Raw genomic sequence first — 20,415 nt, forward strand, 5'->3', positions numbered from 1 at the left:
AGACATAAATTTCCGAGCCTTTTCCTTCACTCCATGCCAACTGCTTCATTTTTGTAAGACACTTTAGATTTTTCCAAAAAAAAAAGAAAACCGCTCTACTCAACAAGCTAAACAAACTAAACAGGCATACACAACATCAATGTATGTCACAATAAATGAAATCATAGTGCCTTCAAAATCTGTTGACCTTGGTAATGGGCAATCACACGTGTGAAGACTAAGTAATGGCAAACTTGAGGATGGTGGCAAAGTATATTCCAACAAGCAAATGGCCTTCACTGGACAAATTTCTTAGCACTTTCCATGCAATTACTCCTTCAAAATATCTCTTCATTACTTGGAGTAAACCCTCATTTAGTATACAATCCCTTCATGTTAACACCTCTGTTGGAAACACTGTAAGGAACTCATTTTAATAAAAATAATGTTTTAAATGTAAAGGTTCATATACACTATTAGCTGGACCATATTAGGAATAAAGAGGCAGATAAGGACATTTGGTTTATTGAGTGGATATCTAATATCAAGGTGTGTATGTCTGTATATGTCACATCTTTAATTTGTTAATGAGAATCATGTACAGAAAAGGGTCTCTGCTTCTGGAATCCCTTTGTACAGATATATCTTTGTTATTTTAGCTACGAGGACTTAAAAAAAGTGAATTTGTCAGAAAGTGCTGCAGGTGTCTCTAGTCTAAATATTTCTCACCAATAGTGAAACTTAAAACTTAATAAATTAGCACTAAGGCAAAATTAATAACTGTTACATTCATGAAAGTCTTTGAAGAATAGTTATGCACTAAAGTTCACTAAAACCCTGTTAAAACTTAAGAATTTTGTGTAAGGAATACAATTTAGAGAGTATTCAAATAATGCAATGCCTTTACTATAACGTTTCTGGTTCAATCAATAGCTCTACTGAGGTCATTTAAAAGCTCAGCATACAGTGGCACTTGAAAGTTTGGGAACACTAGAATTTTCTCACTTTCTGCAAAAATATAACCTAAAACGGGATCACATTTTTACACAAGTCCTAAAACTAGAGAGAACCCAATTAAACAAATGAGATTAAAAAAAAATACTTTTCCCCCCCCCATTTATTTATTGGGGAACATGATTCAATGTTGTATATTTGTGTGGAACAAGTGCGTGAACCTCTAGGATTATCAGATGATTTGAAGGAAAAATTAAAGTCAGGTGCTTCAATGAAAGGAATGAAAATCAGGTGTGAGTGGGGGAGACCCTGCCTTATTTAAAGAACAGAAATCTTGGACATCATTATCAACATCTGATATTCACAACACAAGTTTGTGGAAGTGTGTCATGGCTTGAACAAAAAAGATGAGGACCTCAGAAAAAGTTGTTGATGCTTAGCGGGCTGAGAAAGGTTACAAAGCCATTGTAAAGAATTTGGACTGAACTAGTCCACTGTCAGGCAGATCATGTACAAATGGAGGAAATTCAACACCATTGTTACCCTCTTCAGGAGTTGTCGATTAACAAATATCACACCAAGGGTAAGAAGTGTAACAGTCTGGGAGGTCACAAAGAAACTTAGGGTAATGTCAAAGGAACTAAAGGTCTCCCTTGTATTGGCTAAAGTCAGTGTCAGTGTTCATGAGTCCATCAGGAGAACACTGAACAACAATAGTGTGCATGGCAGGGTTGCAAGGAGAAATCAACTACTCTCCAAAAAGAATATTACTGCCCATCTACAGTTTGCTAAAGACCACCTGGATAAGCATGATGGCTACTGGAAGAACGAGACCAAAATAGAACTTTTTGGCTTGAATGAGAAGTGTTATATTTGTAAATGGCAAACACTGTACTCCAGCATAAGAATCTTATCCCAGCTGGGAAAAATGGTGGCGGCAGTGTCATAGTTTGGGCCTACTTTACTGCCTCTGGGTCAGGACAGCTTGTCATCATTGATGGAACTATGAATTCTGAATCGTACCAGCAAATTCTACAGCAAAACATCAGGGAATCTCTGTCTGAACTGAAGAGAAAGTGGATCATGCAGCAAGATAACCCTAAATATGCAAGTTGTTCTACCAAAGAATGGTTAAAGCAGAAGAAAGTTAATGCTTTTGGATTGGCCGAGGTACAATCCTGCAGAAATGTTGTGGAAGGACCGGAAGTGGGCAGTTCATGCGAGGAAGCCCACCAACATCCCTGAGTTGAAGCTGTTCTGTAAGAAGAAATGGGTTGAAATTCCTGCAAGCTGATGTCTAGTACTGATCAAGAGTTACCGGAAACATTTAGTTGCAGTTATTCCTGCACAAGGGGGTCACAGAAGTTATTGAAAGCAAAGTTCACATACTTCTGTCTCACAAGGATACGCAACATTGGATCATTTTCCTCAGATGAATTAATAAGTATGTGTTTGTCTCATTAGTTTAAGTGGGTTCCCTTTAGTTTTAGGACTTGGGTTATACTGATGCAGAAAGACAAAATTCTAAAGGGTTCACAAACGTTCATTTACATTTATCCGCTTAGTGGACGCTTTTCTCCAAAGCGACTTAAGCCCTCACACCTTATTAACCACGGTGACTTACACTGCTCGATACACTACTTACAATGGGTCACTCCTCCATACATCAGTGGAACACACTCTCTGTGACACACACACTAGGGGGGAACCTGAACAGCATGTCTTTGGACTGTAGGAGGAAACCAGAGCACCCGGAGGAAACCCACGCAGACACGGGGAGAACATGCAAACGCCACACAGACTGAGTGAGGATCAAACCCACGTTCTCTTGCACCACACAGGCGCTGTGAGACAGCAGCGCTACACGCTGTGCCACCATGCCGCCACTTTCAAGCACCACTATAAAAAGCACAGGAGTTTCTGGAAACTAGAGGACTGATCAGGTACCATTCAAACAAAGTACAGGAATCATGTTAGCAATGGCAGCGGTACACAAATGACACTGTACATGTCAAATATATAAATAAAATATTCTGTCATTTGCATTATGTCATTTGCATATGTAAACAGAACAGCTCAGTTATACTTGTGGCACAAACAATTCATTCGTAACAACATATTCTGAATGACCAAACACTCTTCATGTAAAAGTATCTGTTGGGGTGTTGTGAAGCAGTTTGACTGAGGGTGTTTCCTTATTTCTTTAGTCTGAACAGCAGACACTGTGGTTTTCAGCTGTGACAAGCAAACAGCAAAACGCTGCTTATTCACAACCAAACTGGCTTCCGTTTTGCTGTCATGTCACAAAACCCATGCGATTCATTTCCCACTGCCTGCAACCAGCTACTCACAGATCACAGGATCACACCAAACCTGTATGACTTGACATACATTGGAAATACCAAAATAAGCCTGAGTGGAGGGAAAAAAAAAAATCTTGATGTGTATAGCTTGCCAAGTACCCAGTTAAAATAATATCTGGAAGTAATAATGGAACAGAGCAAATAACTCCCATCTTGATTTCATTTTAATTTATATTCAAGGACTAGCAGGCCAAAACTACTTTTTTCCATTAGCAATGAGCTGCAATGTCAGCTCACCTGGAGCTTAATTTGTCAGTCACGTACTAATTAAAACTTGAAGAGGTTTTTCATTCTTACTGCTGCCAAAGAACAAGCAGCCCTTCGGTATGAAGCAGAACAGACCAGTTAGCACTAACTACATAGCATGGTGTGCCACCGAGCATCCAACTAGAAAGGTCAGATACTGGAAGTAACAGCAGAGTCTTCTCACACAAACTTCCAAAACGGCCACAGCAAACAAACATTACAGTTCAACAAGGTACGAGACAGCATAATGGTCATAAAATGGCAGCTACTTCATACAGCTGTCAGAATACTGCACATGGAAGGTACATTTATTTGTAAAATACTTTGGCAAAAGAGGTCTTTATAACCATGAAAATGTATTACAGTCATTATCATGAAATAGATACTATGATGATATTCAACTGAACAACTGGGAGATGAAGTCTAATAACATGAAAAAAATGTTTACAAATGTAAACTGGTACTCAGATATAAAGATCTGGATGCGTTGAATGACATAAAATACGTTTTAAAAGTAAATATTGCATATTGCCCACATCTTTACTTATGCAATCTACAGACTCCAGTAAAGAAGTCATAAACAGCAATAATAAAGCATGAAGTGTTTGCTGAAAAGAACTGTGAGCACTGGAAATAGTCTTGCTTAGCCAAAAAAAAAAAAAAAAAAAAAAGTCACGTGTTCCTGAAAAACCCATCGTACTAGGAACTCTCCATTACGAATTACAGATCTCAGTAATTACGAAGAAATAATTACTATTAGCGTCAATTGTAAAAGTTTCTATGCTTTCCTCAGCACCAACATCGATACCTATTTATGCAACAATATTGCCAAATCCTATGAAAATGGAGGAGGGAGTGGCACGGTGGTGCAGCAGGCTTGGTCGGGTCCTGCTCTCTGGGGGGTCTGTGGTTCGAGTCGCGCTTGGGGTGCCTTGTGACAGACTGACATCCCATCCCGGGCGTGTCCCCTCCCCCTCCAGCCTTGTGCCCTGTGTTGCCGGACTGGGCTCGGGCTCGCTGCAACCACGCTTGGGACAGGCGGCTTCAGCCAGTGCGTGTATGTATTAAAATGGACAACATTTCTACAACAATTAACGTAAGTAATCATAACACAATGTAACAAGGCAGTTTTCTTCTATTACTCACTCTAACATTATACAGCTATAGTGCTCATTCAGCTTTTTAACTCACTATACACTTTGTTAAAGTGCCTGTTTCTCCAGTTCCCTCCCACAGTCATCTGTTTCAAGGGGACTGGTGAATCTAAATTGCCCATAGCGTGTGAGTACACATGTGTTATGTTTCTCTGCTGCCAACACCATGTGTAAAACCAAAAGTGTGGCCAACCCTAGAGAATGTTATAATAAATGTACACAAAAACTAATGAGGTTCATTCTGCTGTTCTTCCCATGTTCTCCTTTGAAATTCAGTTTAATTATGTACACCACATGCACACATTGCTTAAAAAGCCAACAATGGCACTTAAGATTAAAAATTGGTCTTACACAACTCTGTGAGTAACTGAAAACTGTCACTGAACTTGCACTTCACTACTGGACAACGGTTTCACACCCAATGTAGTCAAAACTTTGAAAATATTAGTGCATTAGTAAACTTGATAAAGGGACAAATAGTCTGATAGCAAGGACCTTCTCTATAAAGATTGGAACGATGCAAACATAATGTAAAGAATGTGCTAAAGACAGCGTATGATGTAGACATATATATACACACACTTGTTGTACATGAGCAATATCACTGAGAGTCAAAGAACAAAACCACCTTTCAATCCTTCATTTTGCAGGTCAGTACAAATAAAACCAAGAAAGCCACATCAAACCTTTGAGAAATGAGGGCCATCCCTTTAGGCTATAAATATATATATATTTTTTTTCTTTTTTCTAGAAGCGTTTGCTTTCACCCCATCTTCGCACCTGGCAGATCAGTACCTCTTCACAGAAGTATAAATGTAATAATTGGTAGCAAACCTGACCAGGGCATCATGTCTAGAAAAGTGATAATTTAAGATACAGCTTACAAAGGTAGCCTCACCTTGGCAGACAAGAAGTTCTAAGTGTGCCTTAGGTTCTCTCAGTTTTAAGATGGCCTGTTAAACCAAGAACTTAGCTATCATTGTTGGATAAATGGCATATTTTCTTTACATTTGACACCTTTTTGGAAAGTCATAAAGCCACAAGTAAACCCTGAAAGGCATTTCCTAACTAATTGACATCTGTAAATTATTTTTCTAAGAGATGAGATAAATTTAGCAGAGTACAGAACAATACCAGCAGTCTTTGACTCACATCAGGCTTTAATAAGAAAGATTGTATACAGAGGCAGCAAAAACCTGGAATCTTTAATAAATAATAAAAAAAAAAGAAAAAAAAAAACTGCCCACCAACACAAAGGACTGAGTTTCTGAGCTGCATTTAGCTTCTGTGGGTCTGGTCAGTATAGAAATGTACTTAAGGCCACACACCTCCTCCCCAGCTTTAAAGGCTCAGTCCAAATAGAAGTAAGCATCAGATCTTACCTCAAAGTAGCAGTTCCCTTTGGATAAAGGCCGGGGAGCCACATAGCAGCCAACCTCATCGGAGTTCCCTTGGTAACTGCAAGGGAAGGTGATCCAAAAATAATTTTTTCCTCAGTTTAACCGAAAACTTAACACATCCATAAGCACAAAAAGAATATTTTCATATTTATGGACAACAATCAATTTAATATAAAAAGCAAAACATTAAGCATAAGTAGGTATTTACATAAAGTCAACATAAGACAAATCTTTTAAGTAACTGGGCAGTGGGTCATTATCAACCCCAAGAGCTCTAGCCTACACAGGCAAACCCATAAGCACTTCATTTCAGAGGTGCTAGACAAAGACATTTCACAATACTACCACCTCCTTATTTCTCCTGTCTGTGAATGCCCTGTGAAATCCAAATTTTCCAAAAGCAGAGAAATGTTTTATGCCAGCTGAACATCTCTCAGCTGCACTTTCCAGAAAAACAAGCTCTTCCTGCAGAGATTATACTTGCCTAAGCCAGTGAGTAGAAGTTGCCAAGGCAGTATGAGTTTGGAGTGAAAACAAAGCATTCAGTGGTGTGCATGCCCACCAGAACATTTCATACAGATTTGAGTAATCCCCCCAAAATCCAGGAGAATTTCCTGCATGTAGGCTTTTATGTTATCTCTCAATCTCTAACACTTTTGCCCTTCAAAGTACTGTTTGGCCACTGGGCGTTCCCATGTCAACTTTTTGAGTAACATCTATAAACACTGAGCTGAAGGAAGGTTTTTGTATTCCTTTTCCATACACAGCCTTACCACTTTAAGAGATCTGCAAAACAAGTCAAAATGATCAACTGCCATGGTAGTAGTAACCAGCATAACTGTCATGTAACTAACATGAAATTTTGTGCTCATACAAACAACTCAGTCATCAAAACTCATTTCAAACTGTTATAGATTTCACCACAGTTTATGTCTGAGACACATTTAAAGAGTATCTCATCCATTCCAAATAATATATATACACACACAGTATATATGTCAGGGGTGGCACTGTTTCAATGCAGCCCATGCTACCTAAACTATCCTAGCAACTCAATTTGAGTTTGCCCATCCTCAACATTTTTAATACAAACATTGTGCAATGCCTTACAACCCAACATGTAGATTAAAATATGAGTAGTGAAAAAAAATTGACTTTAGATTTCACTATAGCTTCAAACATTCAACAAAAATAGCACAAAAGTACCACTTCTAATGATTCTATGGACACAGACTCATTTCAAACACCAATCTGCAAACTAGGCAGCCTCCCTGATGCCTGTATGCGACCCACCTCAGAGTGTCTCCATCCTTCAGCATCCGTTTGTAGCGCTCCTGAAAGCGCATTGCACGCACTTCACGGATCTCACGGATCCTCCGCCGCCAATTCAGGTACCTGTAGTGTAAGTTGATGTCATCCATGCCGCCCTGCTTTGCTGAAAGCCAAAGGAAAACAAACAATTGTAAAGTGAGTGGCTTATATGTGGTTTATATCTGGCCCTGGTGCTGGTGTGGGCAAAGGTCAAAATCTTACTCCTTCCTATATCAACACACCAGAGACCTCAGTGGCTAACAAGTTTACCATCGTAATTAACTGCAATTGGAATTGTTACCATCATAGGTCCAGGAACAGATTTGTTAAATGTGCAATATCAGTTATTTCTAGAGGAGAAAGACACAAAACAGATGCTTAAGATGTAGCTGGGCCCAGTGTGTTTAAGTAGTTTATTATCTCAGATAATATCTGTTGTGCTATTCCTCCATTTTGTTCACCTGCAGGCTGGAGTGAGTCAGTATTTTTACCGACGGAAACTTACTTCACTGGAGCCGTTTAGGGGAGGAATCACGTCCCTTCCCTTAAACAACTAAAAAATGTGACTTCAGGCTATCACCAGTTGTAAAATTAGACAAACTCCATGTTGTTGTCAAGAAGAGAAGCTAAATTTAATTACAACAACAACAACAACAACACAAGCGAGTTAGTAAACACTAGCTACCGAACTACACTGAACTGAAGTATTAAAAAGTTACTGTTATCTCAATAACTGTGCCAACTGTTTCCACATATGACTTTGTGGTCAGGCAGTTGTATCTCTTCATCACTCGAGTCAGTCAGTGTACACGTCTGACGCTCAGAAGTCCTGCTTTCCGGCCGGAATCTTCGTCCCCCAACTCACCACTAGTCAAAGGAACGGGTCTCTTCCCTACCTTATCCTGTGCTGTGTGTCATTTAACGTTTTAACGCACACTTTCGCTGTTTTTTCCAGCTTGCAAATGTCGGTTGTCGTTCGCCATTAATACATTCCAGAAGCGCAGTTCGACGCCATTTGATGACGTCACTCTTCAAAAACTTCGGAAGGAGCCACGAGCCGACCGGCGCGGTAGGCACTCAATGGTGACGTCAGGCCAGAATAATTCCGGAGTGAGTGAAGCCGAGTCGTGCACGCGCTAGGCATTAAAGCGACAGGCGCCTGGCTGGAGAAATGGCATAGGGGACAGTTTCCATAGCAATAATGGGTGCCTGTGTGTTGTGCATGTGTAGTCTTCCTGAAATAGCACAGCGAGTAGCGCTGCTGTCTCACACAGCGCCTGGGTGGTGCGAGAGGACGTGGGTTTATCCCTGCTCAGTCTGTGTGGAGTTTGCATTTTCTCCCCGTGTCTGCGTCACGTGGGTTTCCTGCTGGTGCTCTGGTTTCCTCCCGCAGTCCAATCCAAAGACCTGCTGTTCAGGTTCACCAAGTGTGTGATTGACAGAGAGAGAGTGTGTTTCACCGATGTATGGATGAGTGACCCATTGTAAGTAATGTATCTAGCAGTGTAAGTCACCTTGGTGAATAAGGTGTGCATAAAGTTCATTGGAAGTCGTTTTGGAGAAAAAGCATCAGCTAAATAAATAATGCAAAAAGTGAAAACAAGGAAACGTTTCTGCTGTTATGTATATGTAATATGAGCTGTATTGTATGACATGGGTTTTATTGTATAAACAAATTCAAATGTACATTAACATTCAAAAGTGATTTTGTTAATGTTAATCCTTAAAAAAAGCCTAATAATAAAGTTGAACAAAGAAACAATGTGGCTGTGATTTTGTAGTCCTGTGTTCAGACCTGGTTGCTGGCATACATGGACCAGAAACAATACAGAAAAAAAGGTTGAGTAACTCAGGGTTTGCACAAGGGACAACCATGGAACTTGCTAGAAAATCCATCTAGATATTTCATCATATTTACAGGTCTTCCGCTGGCTACTAAATAGTGCACCTTCCTGTCTGTAAGACTCATAAAGTAAAATAGACTTAACTCAAACTGAAACTGTAGCAGTTTACACACTTACATTACGGAAAAAGTTTCAATTATTGATCTTACAAATCAACTGAAACTGTACATTAACTGTATGTGTTTCCACTATTATTATTATTTCTAAAATTTCTGCCTGTCACTTCCACACTGTGACTGACTCAGTATTCCAAGAAAAAGTAGATTTTTTAAAAATTTTTAAAACCTCATAGATGTGTGAACCAGAGCAAATGTTAATTTAATTTAAATTCAGTCAATGTTTGTTCCTTTTGAATTTGTCTCTCATTGGGATCGCAACAAACTGGACATATATAACCTATTAAACAAGTATGCAAATTAGTACTCAGAAAAAAAGGCCTCTTGAACAAAATACTCTTTTTTTTTTCTTGATCAGTCTACTTTTTTAAAAGAGGCACTCCCTTAACCCTGCAAATCTGGACTTACTGCAGATATTTTACAGCCTTTTCACCAATGTACAACTGATTAGGATTACATCTCGTACGTTTTATAGATGATTTCCAAGATAATACATTATATTACATTCACTGAAATGAAAAAGAAAATTCTTCCTTTTCCTGGAGAATTTCTCATTGAACTAACCTACTGGTGTTTTATTAAGCAGAAATTTTCTCTGCACTGACTCAGTTATACAGTTGCCCTCTAGTGAATGCACACACACACACACATTTTCAGAACCGCTTGTCCCTTACAGGGTCACGGGGAACTGGAGCCTACCCGGCAACACAGGGCGCAAGGCCAGAGGGGGAGGGGACACACCCAGGACGGGACGCCAGTCCGCCGCAAGGCACCCCAAGCGGGACTTGAACCCCAGACCCACCGGAGAGCAGGACTGTGGTCCAACCCACTGCGCCACCGCGCCCCCGTCTCTAGTGAATGCAATAAATTAGTTTTTGGCTGAGCTCGGGTTCAAATAATTTCATAACAAATTAATAATGGATTTTCTCCTTACATTTACATTTATTCACTTAACAGACACTTTTCTCCAAAACAACTTCCAATGAACTGTATGTAGTGTTATGAGCCCACACACCTTATTCACCATGGTGACTTACACTGCTAGATACACTACTTACAATGGGTCACTCATCCATACATAAGTGGAACACACTCTCTCTGTGTCACTCACACACTGGGTGAACCTGAACTGCATGTCTTTGGACTGTGGGAGGAAACCAGAGCACCCAGAAGAAACCCACACAGACACGGGGAGAACATGCAAACTCCACACAGCCTGAGCAGGGATCGAACCCACGTCCTCTCGCACCACCCAGGCGCTGTGAGACAGCAGCGCTACGTCTACTTCTACCCACTCCTTCTACCATCACATTGAAACCAAAATGAATAATTAATATAACGTATCTGTGCCAGATGCTTTCACCAAGAAGGAGTTAAAGAGACTGCATCTTCACATTTACGCAGCTAGATATTTATTTATAGCACTTCAGGTTAAGTATCTTGCTCAAGAGTATAACAAACCTGAAACCATTTAATTACAAGTCAGAATCAAGAATGGTGCAGCCTGTGGCCTCTCAGTAAGCAGTACTTAAAATACCATCATTTTCCCATGATTTACAGACATGTACCTTTTAGCTATCTGACTTTCTTTAATCAATGTGAACTTCTGGTGCGAAACGGGAGGGGACTATTAACATATGATATTTTTACTTAAAGCAGGTTTAATACATGAGCTCTCGAAATACAGATGTTGGCAAAGAGATGCACCCCAGTTTAATATGACAAGTACAGCAGTGTAGAGGCTTGCGAGAGAATAACAAGATAATAGGAAAAGTATGAAAGGGAAAGGGGAGTTCCTTGGCAAAACTGAAAAAGAAAACAAATATAATCTGTGTCTCTCCACATCGCTCTCTCCCGCCTACCCCCACCTCTTACGTCCCAGCCCCTGAAGGTGTCACAAGAGCTCTCTCTCCTGCTCTCTCTCTCCACCTTTCAGATCTTTAAAAGCCACAGTTCGCAGTGTCTTTCTCGGCTCTCTCGGCTACCGCTGCTCTCGGCTCTCGGGCTCGCCACTTTCGGCTCTTGCCGCTCAGAACTCCCGTCTCTTGCCCGAGCGAGCTGAGCACCCGGCTAAGCTCATGAAAGAGAAAGGAAACAGAGAGGAGGAAGAAGCACATACCTTCTAGACATTAGTGAATAAGATACTTAGCAACCTCTGCTGCAGGGTGCGGAGGATCTGAGATCAGGACAAAATGGTTCTCCTTTCTGACTTGCTGACTATACATTTGTTGCTGCTTGCTCTGTCCAGCTCCTGGGCCGCAGCTGCCCGTTTACACCTCCAGAAAGCCTGTGCCTCCTGTAGGGAGCATGCAGAGTCCAACAGAGGTCCCCGAGACCAGGCAGGGGAGGTCAGCACAACAGTCCTGGCCCTAGGCGAGCCATGTGGAGTCTACACCCTGAGCTGTGCCAAGGGGCTGCGCTGTATGCCATCACCTGATGAGGACAGTCCCCTCCAGGCTCTGCTGCAGGGCAGGGGCATCTGCACCAAGGCCAGCAGGACCATCCACGTGGAGAAGCCCCATCCTACAGGTAGGGCTGGCCTGGACTGCAGGCATTGTCCTTGGCAAACGGTACGTTGACGTCTCTAGATGTGGCTGCAGGTCATTTTTGCATTGCGGTGAAAACGGGTGGAGAGTAAACGCTGGTGATGGAGAGTACGTACTGTCTGATCACATTATGCGCGGAGAACGGATGAACCGCCAGTCAGAGACCTTCCAGAGAGGCTTTTACAGGTTACCCACTAAGTTACTCGCCGAACACGCGCAGAAACTGATGAAACGTACCGATCAAGCTTCTCAGGCTGAAGGCGTGAAGTAGAGCACCGTAAGACCAAAACACCAGCGTGGTTTGGATGAAGGCAGTATTCCAACACGATGAATCAAATCTATAAATGACGGAGCGTTAGCTGATTTCGTCGCATTCGTTACATTGATGAGCGCAAGGGTGTGTTTATCTCTGCACACTGACACTTGATAGGTATTATTCACTGACGTTATGATTTAGAAAAGTCTCACAACCAAATCCTGAAGAGTTCCCACCCAGTTACAGGGTCTGTTGTTTTCCCAGGGGTGGGGGTGCGGGTTTAAAGATTACACATTTATCCGTTTATACACTGGCTCACTGACAGATTAGTGTAATACAACAAAAATGACATTGCAGTTGGATAGGAATACAGCGATAGGTATCAGTAATATGCTGTTTTGCAAAGGATTCACTGTTGTTTTTGCTATAAATCAGAGTGTGTCATTACAGAACTTCATCATACATGTCTTAACCCTGCATGTGATCGATGTCTTAGCAATCATTTTGTGCAAAGTTCGTGGTTGTACGTGGTGTTTGAACTAATCCATCACGTCGGCAGTATCTCGGCGCTCGGTTTTGTAAGAAATCAACACGTGTTTGGTTACTATTTTTCAGGTGCGCAACCATCACACAGCAGTGAGCTGGAAAGGGTAACTAAATATCCTCACTTATTCTCAGATGTCACGGCTAAATGCTCGGAGTCACACCGTGCCAGATTGGCGCTGCAATTTCAGTTGTAACTCGCTGATAAATTATTAATAAAGCTCAGAATTCTTAAGCGGCCACTACTCTCATTTTAGCTGTAACTTCCTGACAGTACTGACAGTAAATGAAAAATTGTAACTAATCAACAGCATAGCCTCTCATGGCTCAAAAATAGTGTCCCTCCCTCTATGTAGGTCTGAAGAGCTTCTTGCATGAAGGCAGTACTACGATTGTAGCATCACACATACAGGTTTTTAGAAGAAGATCACCTTACACCTGATCCCTATACCCCTATATCCAGTGTCATCGCCTTCATGTTCACAGAGCTTGCGCAGTAAAATGTTCTCTGCCATGCTGTTTTATTCTTTATTGTAACTTTCTCCCTTTCACGCTCATTTCCCGCCTCTTCCTTCCCATACAGGCTCCCTGCCGTAAGCTGCTGAACGCTGTTTTGCAGCGTCTCGAGCTCACCATCTTCTCATCCAACAGTGACATCTACATCCCAAACTGTGACACACGGGGCTTTTACAGGAGGAAGCAGGTAGCTACTGGGGAAAAAAGTGTCAGACCGTACACGGGTGTCACTGTAATTGTCTGAAATTCTATTAAAGTAAAATCTATCCGGTTCTTTTTATATGGGACTCTCAGAATAGCTTAGAAACACACACACACACACATTTTCAGAACCGCTTAAGTTGTCCCACACGGGGTCGCGGGGAACCGGAGCCTAACCCGGCAACTGAGGGCGTAAGGCCAGAGGGGGAGGGGACACACCCAGGACGGGACGCCAGTCCATCGCAAGGCACCCCAAGCGGGACTCGAACCCCAGACCCATTGCACCCCCCTTAGCTTAGAAACGCTTTTATTATTTTTTCTTCAAAAGACGAGAGCAAAAAACTGAAAATTTAAATCTCCTGTTGCCCGTGCCTTGGAGGTGTAGCAATATACTACCAAGCAGTCACATGGACTGTGGGCTTGACCACCTCGTGTCTCCTTCTCTGCATCACAGTGCAGATCATCCAAGGGCATGCAGAGAGGCCACTGCTGGTGTGTGGACGAATACGGCGTTCCGATGCCATCGCGCACTGGAGAGGATGGCGCATTGCAATGTGATGGCGAGTGAGGGGCATTCTCCATCACACCATGAACCCAGAGAGGTGAGAGGAGGCGGAGGAGGAGGAGGAGGAGGAAGAGGAGGAGGAGGAAGGTTGGGGGGCTGGAAGAAAAGCCTTAGTGACAACTGCCAGACCAGAAGATGCCAGGGATCTAATGTTTGTTTCCTTTCTTTCGACAAAAGCTAAAGAATTCTGCCATGAATAACTCCGAGACCAAACCTTGTCGGTGTGCTTTCCATTCTTTATATAATATTGTAGAGACGATGCCGGGGAGACACAAGTACCAATTATTAGGAGTATTTCTCAGCTATTGATAAAGAAATGGATTTGATTGCAACGCATGACAGAATGGTCTACAAATGGTTCAGCTGGCATGATACAATTGCAATTGGATTTTTAATACTGCACCAAATATTGTACCGAATCGTCTCAGTGGTTTTTCCATACGTAGCCTTGGGACGGGACATTACAGGTTAAATTCATACGAGAATTATGCTGGTAAATTTCAGCAGCTTTATGGCTCCCATTGTTTCTGCGTCATCATATGTAACTTAATGTGGAAAATGATGGAGACCTGAGCAAATGGTCATAGGGAGAGCGGGAGCTGAAGAAATATCAACACCAAACTCAGGAGAAAAGGAAGTGACGTCAGGAGATCAATTTAGGTTTGTTCTGCCCTCTACTGGTGTCTTTTTACTCAGTCGATATATGTGCTCTTGACTTTAACATGAAAACATTTCGTTTTTACCTTTACATTTTGCTTGAGGATTTTGACTGTATCAGCAATAGCATATTTATTTTTTCCTTCAAAAACACAGCTCCTCATGGACTTTCTGGGGGGACGTGGGCCAGTAGTTGTTATCCTGTGATTTGTACAGTACGGTTACGCGTTATTCTGACAGTGTCATCGCTGTTCTCGGAAGGATGACAAACAGAACCGCAAACTGTTTTTTATTTTTTTTGTGTGTTTTTATTGGAACACAAATTTGCTTCTGGTAATGAAAGAGAGCTCTTATTAAAACCAGAGGGACCCCCAAGGACAGCCATCATCCAGATTGCGGACAGGCCCATTACAGACTTGCAGTGTCTCAAATTCATTTCATTCCAGGTTATTTCTTGATAAAGCACTCTTCCTAAAAAAGTGACACGGAGCACTAATGAACCAAACACACACAGTGACACCTTTGTTTCTATATAATAGCTTCACTTCGTCTTTAATGTCCGAACCTAATTTGACCCACAGCTCTCTTGACCAGTTCCCCTCCCTCCATTATACAGTAATAACAGTAAATATAATACAATTAAAATGATTAATTTTCTACTCTGCTTAACTTGGAGGGAAGATTCACAAGGGCATATTTTAACTGCATACTTATTTCAACAGTATATAAAGTATTTAACAATGTACGTATTCATTAAGAGATGTTTTCTCCGTTAGCCGATTTTTGTGATGATTTTTGAATGTCAACAACAGAGAAGTCGATACTGCTAGCCTTAATGAAATGTTTAAGCATATTTTTTTATAAACTTTTGTAAACATGAATTAACTATGATTTAATATTTAATGAACTGCTGTGTATTTAACAATGCCTTCTCCGCTTTATTTAAAACGCTTACTGGCATCTTATTGGGGAAACAAAAACGGTTTGAACTGCATCCCAAAACTCTGCCTGCTGTACTTATTAGTATTCTGTTAATTATTGTTTAATTTATATCATGTTAATTTAATATTAATATGTCAAATGTCCATGTATTTCAGATCCTCTGCCTTTCACAAAAATTAATAAATTAAGTCTAAATTGGATCACTAATTCTTTGTTCTTGTTCTTATTTATTTCAGTAAAATTGCTTTGATTTTTTTTACCAGGTAAAAAAAAAAAAGCATGCTATGTGACCATTATATTTGGAAAAAGGAGCATTTGATACATACCTGAGGTGGCTGTTTTCTAGATGTGACTTTACAGTGACACTGGCTGTTATAGCAGCCAGTCTTGCTGCCTCCTAGCACCTGGGCTGTATGGGCTTAGGCCAGAATCTATATCAGTCTGCATGGAGTTTGCATTTTTACATTATATTTATTCATTTAGCAAATACTTTTCACCAAAGCAACTTCCAGTGTTAAAGTCACAATTATTTACCCATTTATAGAGCTGGGTAATTTTCTTTTTAGTGGAGCAATTTAGGGTAAGTACCTCACTCAAGGGTACTACAGCCAGAAGTGGGGCTCAGACCTTTGACCTTTGGATCCAAAGGCAATAGCTTTAACCACTACGCTACTAGCTGTCCCTCATGGCCCATGTTCTCCCTGTATCTACATGGGTTTTTCTTCATGTGCTCTGGTTTTCTCCCACAGTCCGATGATATGCAGTTCTCTTTAATTGGTGACTCTAACTTGACCATAGAGTGCGATTGTGTGAGTGCACATGTGGCTCCCCTGTGACAGTACAGGATGTACCCCATGTACAGGAGGAAACCCATGCAGACACAGGGAGAACATGCCAACTCCATGTAGACTGAATGGGGATCGAACCTACATTCTCTCGTACCACTCAGGTGCCGTGTGATAGCAGGCAGCATGGTGGCACGGTGAGTAGCGCTACTGTCTCACAGTGCCTGGGTGGTGTGTGAGAACATGGGTTTGGTCCCTGCTCAGTCTGTGTGGAGTTTGTATGTTCTCCCTGTGTCTGTGTGGGTTTCCTCCGGGTGCTCTGGTTTCCTCCCACAGTCCAAAGACATGCAGTTCAGGTTCACCCATAGTGTGTATGTGTTTCAGTGGTGTATGGATGAGTGACCCATTGTAAGTAGTGTATCTAACAGTGTAAGTCACCTTGGTAAATAAGGTGTGTGGACTAGTACACTACATAGTATGTGTTGTAAGTTGCTTTGGAGAAAAGTGTCTGCTAAATACATAAATGTAAAACTGCTTGCTATGCCACAGTTGGTGGTAGCTGCACCAAAATTTTCAGTGTAAGAAGTGCAACAAGGAAAAGCCTCATAACTAACACAATTCATTGTGCACAAGTACGAGAACAAGATACTTGCTAAATTGTCTCACTGCATTACTGAGCTGCTTCACGTGAAATATATGGGATTATGAAGCCGTCTTCTGCAGCACATCGTTACGTGCCACGGAAGCACATTGCTCCCTCGGGTCCTGCGAATGTACCGAATCACTAAGCAGAGCACGAACGCCTGACGTGTCATCAAGAGGAACGTGCTCAGCCGCAAGCTGACTGTGCCCTGGAAGCACGACCGCAAGGTGAGACCGAAGAATGTCGGACGGGGTTGCTGTGCAATGCAGGGTAAACGACCTCAAATTGCAGAAAAAAGTTTCCCACCTCTGGTCAGCACTGTGGAAGTCTTTACCGCAGTTAAACAAGTCCATGGCAAAGGGGCATTCTCACACAACCACAGAAGTGAAATACTGTTTTTGCAGTGGCCCTTGAGACCTCGCCTTCCAGTAAGCGCTTCTGGATACAGCGTTTTTGCAGTAAATCAATTCTACCACTAGACGGCACACTACGTTGCTTTGTCACCTTCAAGAAGCGTAAAATAAAAATGCCCAGGTGTATCTGCAGGTTTCACCCAAGTGGACGCTGTGTTAGAGGATCATTACAAGTTTAATAAGTACAAAACCTGTCTGAGTTTCACTCCTAGCCTTATGAGTATGATATCTCTTTCAGCTCACCTCTTAGCAGTGTACAATAATCTCACACACACACACACACACACTGAAACCACTTATCCCAAGCGGGGGTCGCAGCAAACCGGAGCCTAACCCAGCAACACAGGGCGCAAGGCTGGAGGAGGAGGGGACACACCCAGGACGGGTCACCAGTCCATCACAAGGCACCCCAAGCGGGAATCAAATCCCAGACCCACCAGAGAGCAGGACCCAGCCAAACCTGCTGCACCACCGTGCCCCCCCCCCATACAATAATCTCAACAAGGCTTTAAAATTACTCTGTGTGCGTCTAGTTTTTTTATTATATTGTACACTTATAATTTGCACGGACATGTGGGATTATGTTTCATTCCTAGAATGTATCTTAAAGTCTCTCTTGTGCTTTATGACCCTTGATCAAGGCATTTCCCCCAGATTGCACCACTCCGCTGAACAAATCTGGTATTAAAAGTTATTTTGGAGAAAGATGTCAGCGGAATAAACGAATGAGAACGTTTACTGTCTGTAGATGGTGTTGGAATGGCCACCTAATTTTCATTATGTGTAATTGCGCATCCTCTTGCAAATTTAAATTCAACAGAAAGCCTTTATTTATTTACCCGCAACATTTGTCCACGTCAGTTCACCAGCTTAGATTTCTATACTAAGATACAGTATTTACAGTGATTTACACAGATGTTCAACATTTGCTGGAATAATTCAGGGTAAGGAATAGCATTCTGAATTTCAGGATTTACTGATTTCAAAGCGACGGTTCTAACCACCATGCCACCTACTGTCATGTCCATGCCCACAACTCAAATGACAACACCTGACTCTGCTCCAGCACCTGATTAACCGCTCACCCTTTGAAAGACCCTCCTCAGCTCCCATACCTTTGCGGAATCTCGTCAGAGACAACCGCCCTTCCTTGTGAACTCCTCGCTTGTACGCACCTCCAGTTCTCAGTTCACGTTCTCCGGTTGTTGACCCTTCGCTTTCTTTCTCGACCACATCCATGGATCTTCGTTCTGACCCTGATCGCCAAGCAACCGACCGCCCGCCTGTCCCTGACATCGAGAACGTGCCTGATCCTCTGAATCCAGATGAACGACGCCGCACTTGGGTCCTTTCATCCCAGTTCACGGTGACACCTACCATTTCAAATTCATATTTTCATGTAATTTTTTTTAAAATCTGTATTTCTGTTTATATAATATTTTACTTTCAATTAATATATTCTTGTATATTGAACAAAAAAATTCAGTGGTATTTATGCAAGAGAAGGTCTTCTGCGATGGACAGGCATCCCGTCAGGGTGAACCCCTCCAAGCCTTGCACTCAGTGGTTCCAGAATAGGCTCTGGACCATCATGACCCTGAGCAGAAAAAGCGGTGAAGGAAAGTGAGCGAGAGAGGAGTTCTTCTAGTATTTGATGTGGCAAATATCTGACGTGTATCAAACTAGTCATTTTCTTAATATCCCATTACGTGTGTCAAACACGATCGTGAACTGAAATTTTTAGAGTCAAGTATGTGTCACGAGGAATTTAAATGATTGCAGTGGATTGGAGCAGAAAGTGAGATGCGGATATCAGTGTCTTCTGTCAAGTGTCTGTCAGGTGCTCCGCAGCAGGAAGTGTCTTTCATGAGCCTCATTCATGTACTGACAGCATATGACACCAGGGAAAAGGCCGCTCATGGAGTACTTGTGTCATCTGTTGCAGTTTGTGGCGCAGATTGTCTGTTTATATCAGGATCTATCTGTTTTTATGTTAAATTCAGTACCAGGAACTGCAATTTGTCAACCTACTGTGTACTAACGGTGGGTTCGGGGATGCACGGCGGAAAAGCCGCAGTCTTTAAAATACCAAAAATGCTTGGATAATAAACTCTAATGAGCCAAATCCCAGGGTAGCCCCTACAAGTAGCCAGCAAGTCTGATTCGTGTAACAGGAAAAAGTTCATTTTGCAGAAAAAAAGAAGCCGTTGCTCTTCAAGCCAATTTGTAGGCGCTGTGAGCGTATCCTACTGGCACATAATATGCTCCTGAATAAATGAATGTCCTGCAATTAAACGGATGGCTTGGTCCTGTTAGACAGGTCGTTAGTTTCGTTTCATTTGAAATCTAAACACACACCCCTAGGATTTGCTATAGCTGATGTGGCAACTGGGTTATGATATGTAAAAATCGTGTTTTCATTTTCTCTGCCGATCATGCTGAATTTCATACTGAGCATGAAAAATTATTTGTGCTTGTAGTCGTTTTACGTGTGAAACCTGGACCTTCGGGTCATCGGGAAGATCTTGCGCTGGAAATGTTAGACGTGAGTCCTAACACACATTCAGCATGTCTGACCTAAAACACAGCAGGTCTTATGAGTGGCTCATGTGACTTTGTCTTTAGTCACTTTGTTCACGAATGGGTGGGGAGAGCTCACCGTTCCGTCATTTTAGCGCACCGATATGTCAGCTTTGCGGGGGAATGAAGCAGGAGTCCTTCTGAGGTGTGGGGCACTTTTTATTTGGCCTGCATTGCTCAGAAACGGAGTCAAAGGTTTTGTTTGCTCTTCCAGAAGCAATGATTCTGCTGACAGTCTTTCCTGTTGCTTTAGGAAAGGGGGGTAGAGCGCTTCTGGAAATGCGAGGAGGGCAGGAGGAAGGAAAACAGGGCAAAAACTGATGAACTGGTCTTGGGACAGA

General features: G+C 42.0%; 2 protein-coding genes across 4 annotated transcripts in view; one reads left to right on the plus strand and one right to left on the minus strand.

Annotated features, from left to right (window-relative positions):
* Positions 1 to 20,415, minus strand: part of spryd3 (SPRY domain containing 3) — a 55,632-nt gene that overhangs the window by 25,689 nt on the left and 9,528 nt on the right. For 2 of the 3 annotated variants that reach the window (XM_018725603.1, XM_018725602.1), the window contains exons 2-3: positions 7,390 to 7,531; positions 6,079 to 6,154 (exon numbers count right to left, since the gene is read on the minus strand). In XM_018725603.1, the coding sequence (XP_018581119.1) occupies positions 6,079 to 6,154; positions 7,390 to 7,517 (204 nt within the window). In that variant the 5' untranslated portion in view covers positions 7,518 to 7,531. Of the gene's footprint in view, positions 1 to 6,078; positions 6,155 to 7,389; positions 7,532 to 8,303; positions 8,489 to 20,415 lie in introns of those variants that run through there. The other variant, XM_018725601.2, reaches the window with a different exon arrangement.
* On the plus strand, positions 11,394 to 15,810 carry LOC108918418 (insulin-like growth factor-binding protein 5). Its single transcript, XM_018725606.2, has 4 exons — positions 11,394 to 11,956; positions 12,845 to 12,879; positions 13,356 to 13,475; positions 13,944 to 15,810. The coding sequence occupies exons 1-4, from the start codon at positions 11,620 to 11,622 to the stop codon at positions 14,055 to 14,057; spliced, it is 606 nt and encodes a 201-aa protein (XP_018581122.1). The 5' UTR covers positions 11,394 to 11,619; the 3' UTR covers positions 14,058 to 15,810.

Source organism: Scleropages formosus, chromosome 22 (assembly GCF_900964775.1).
Source record: "Scleropages formosus chromosome 22, fSclFor1.1, whole genome shotgun sequence".
NCBI lineage: Eukaryota > Metazoa > Chordata > Actinopteri > Osteoglossiformes > Osteoglossidae > Scleropages > Scleropages formosus.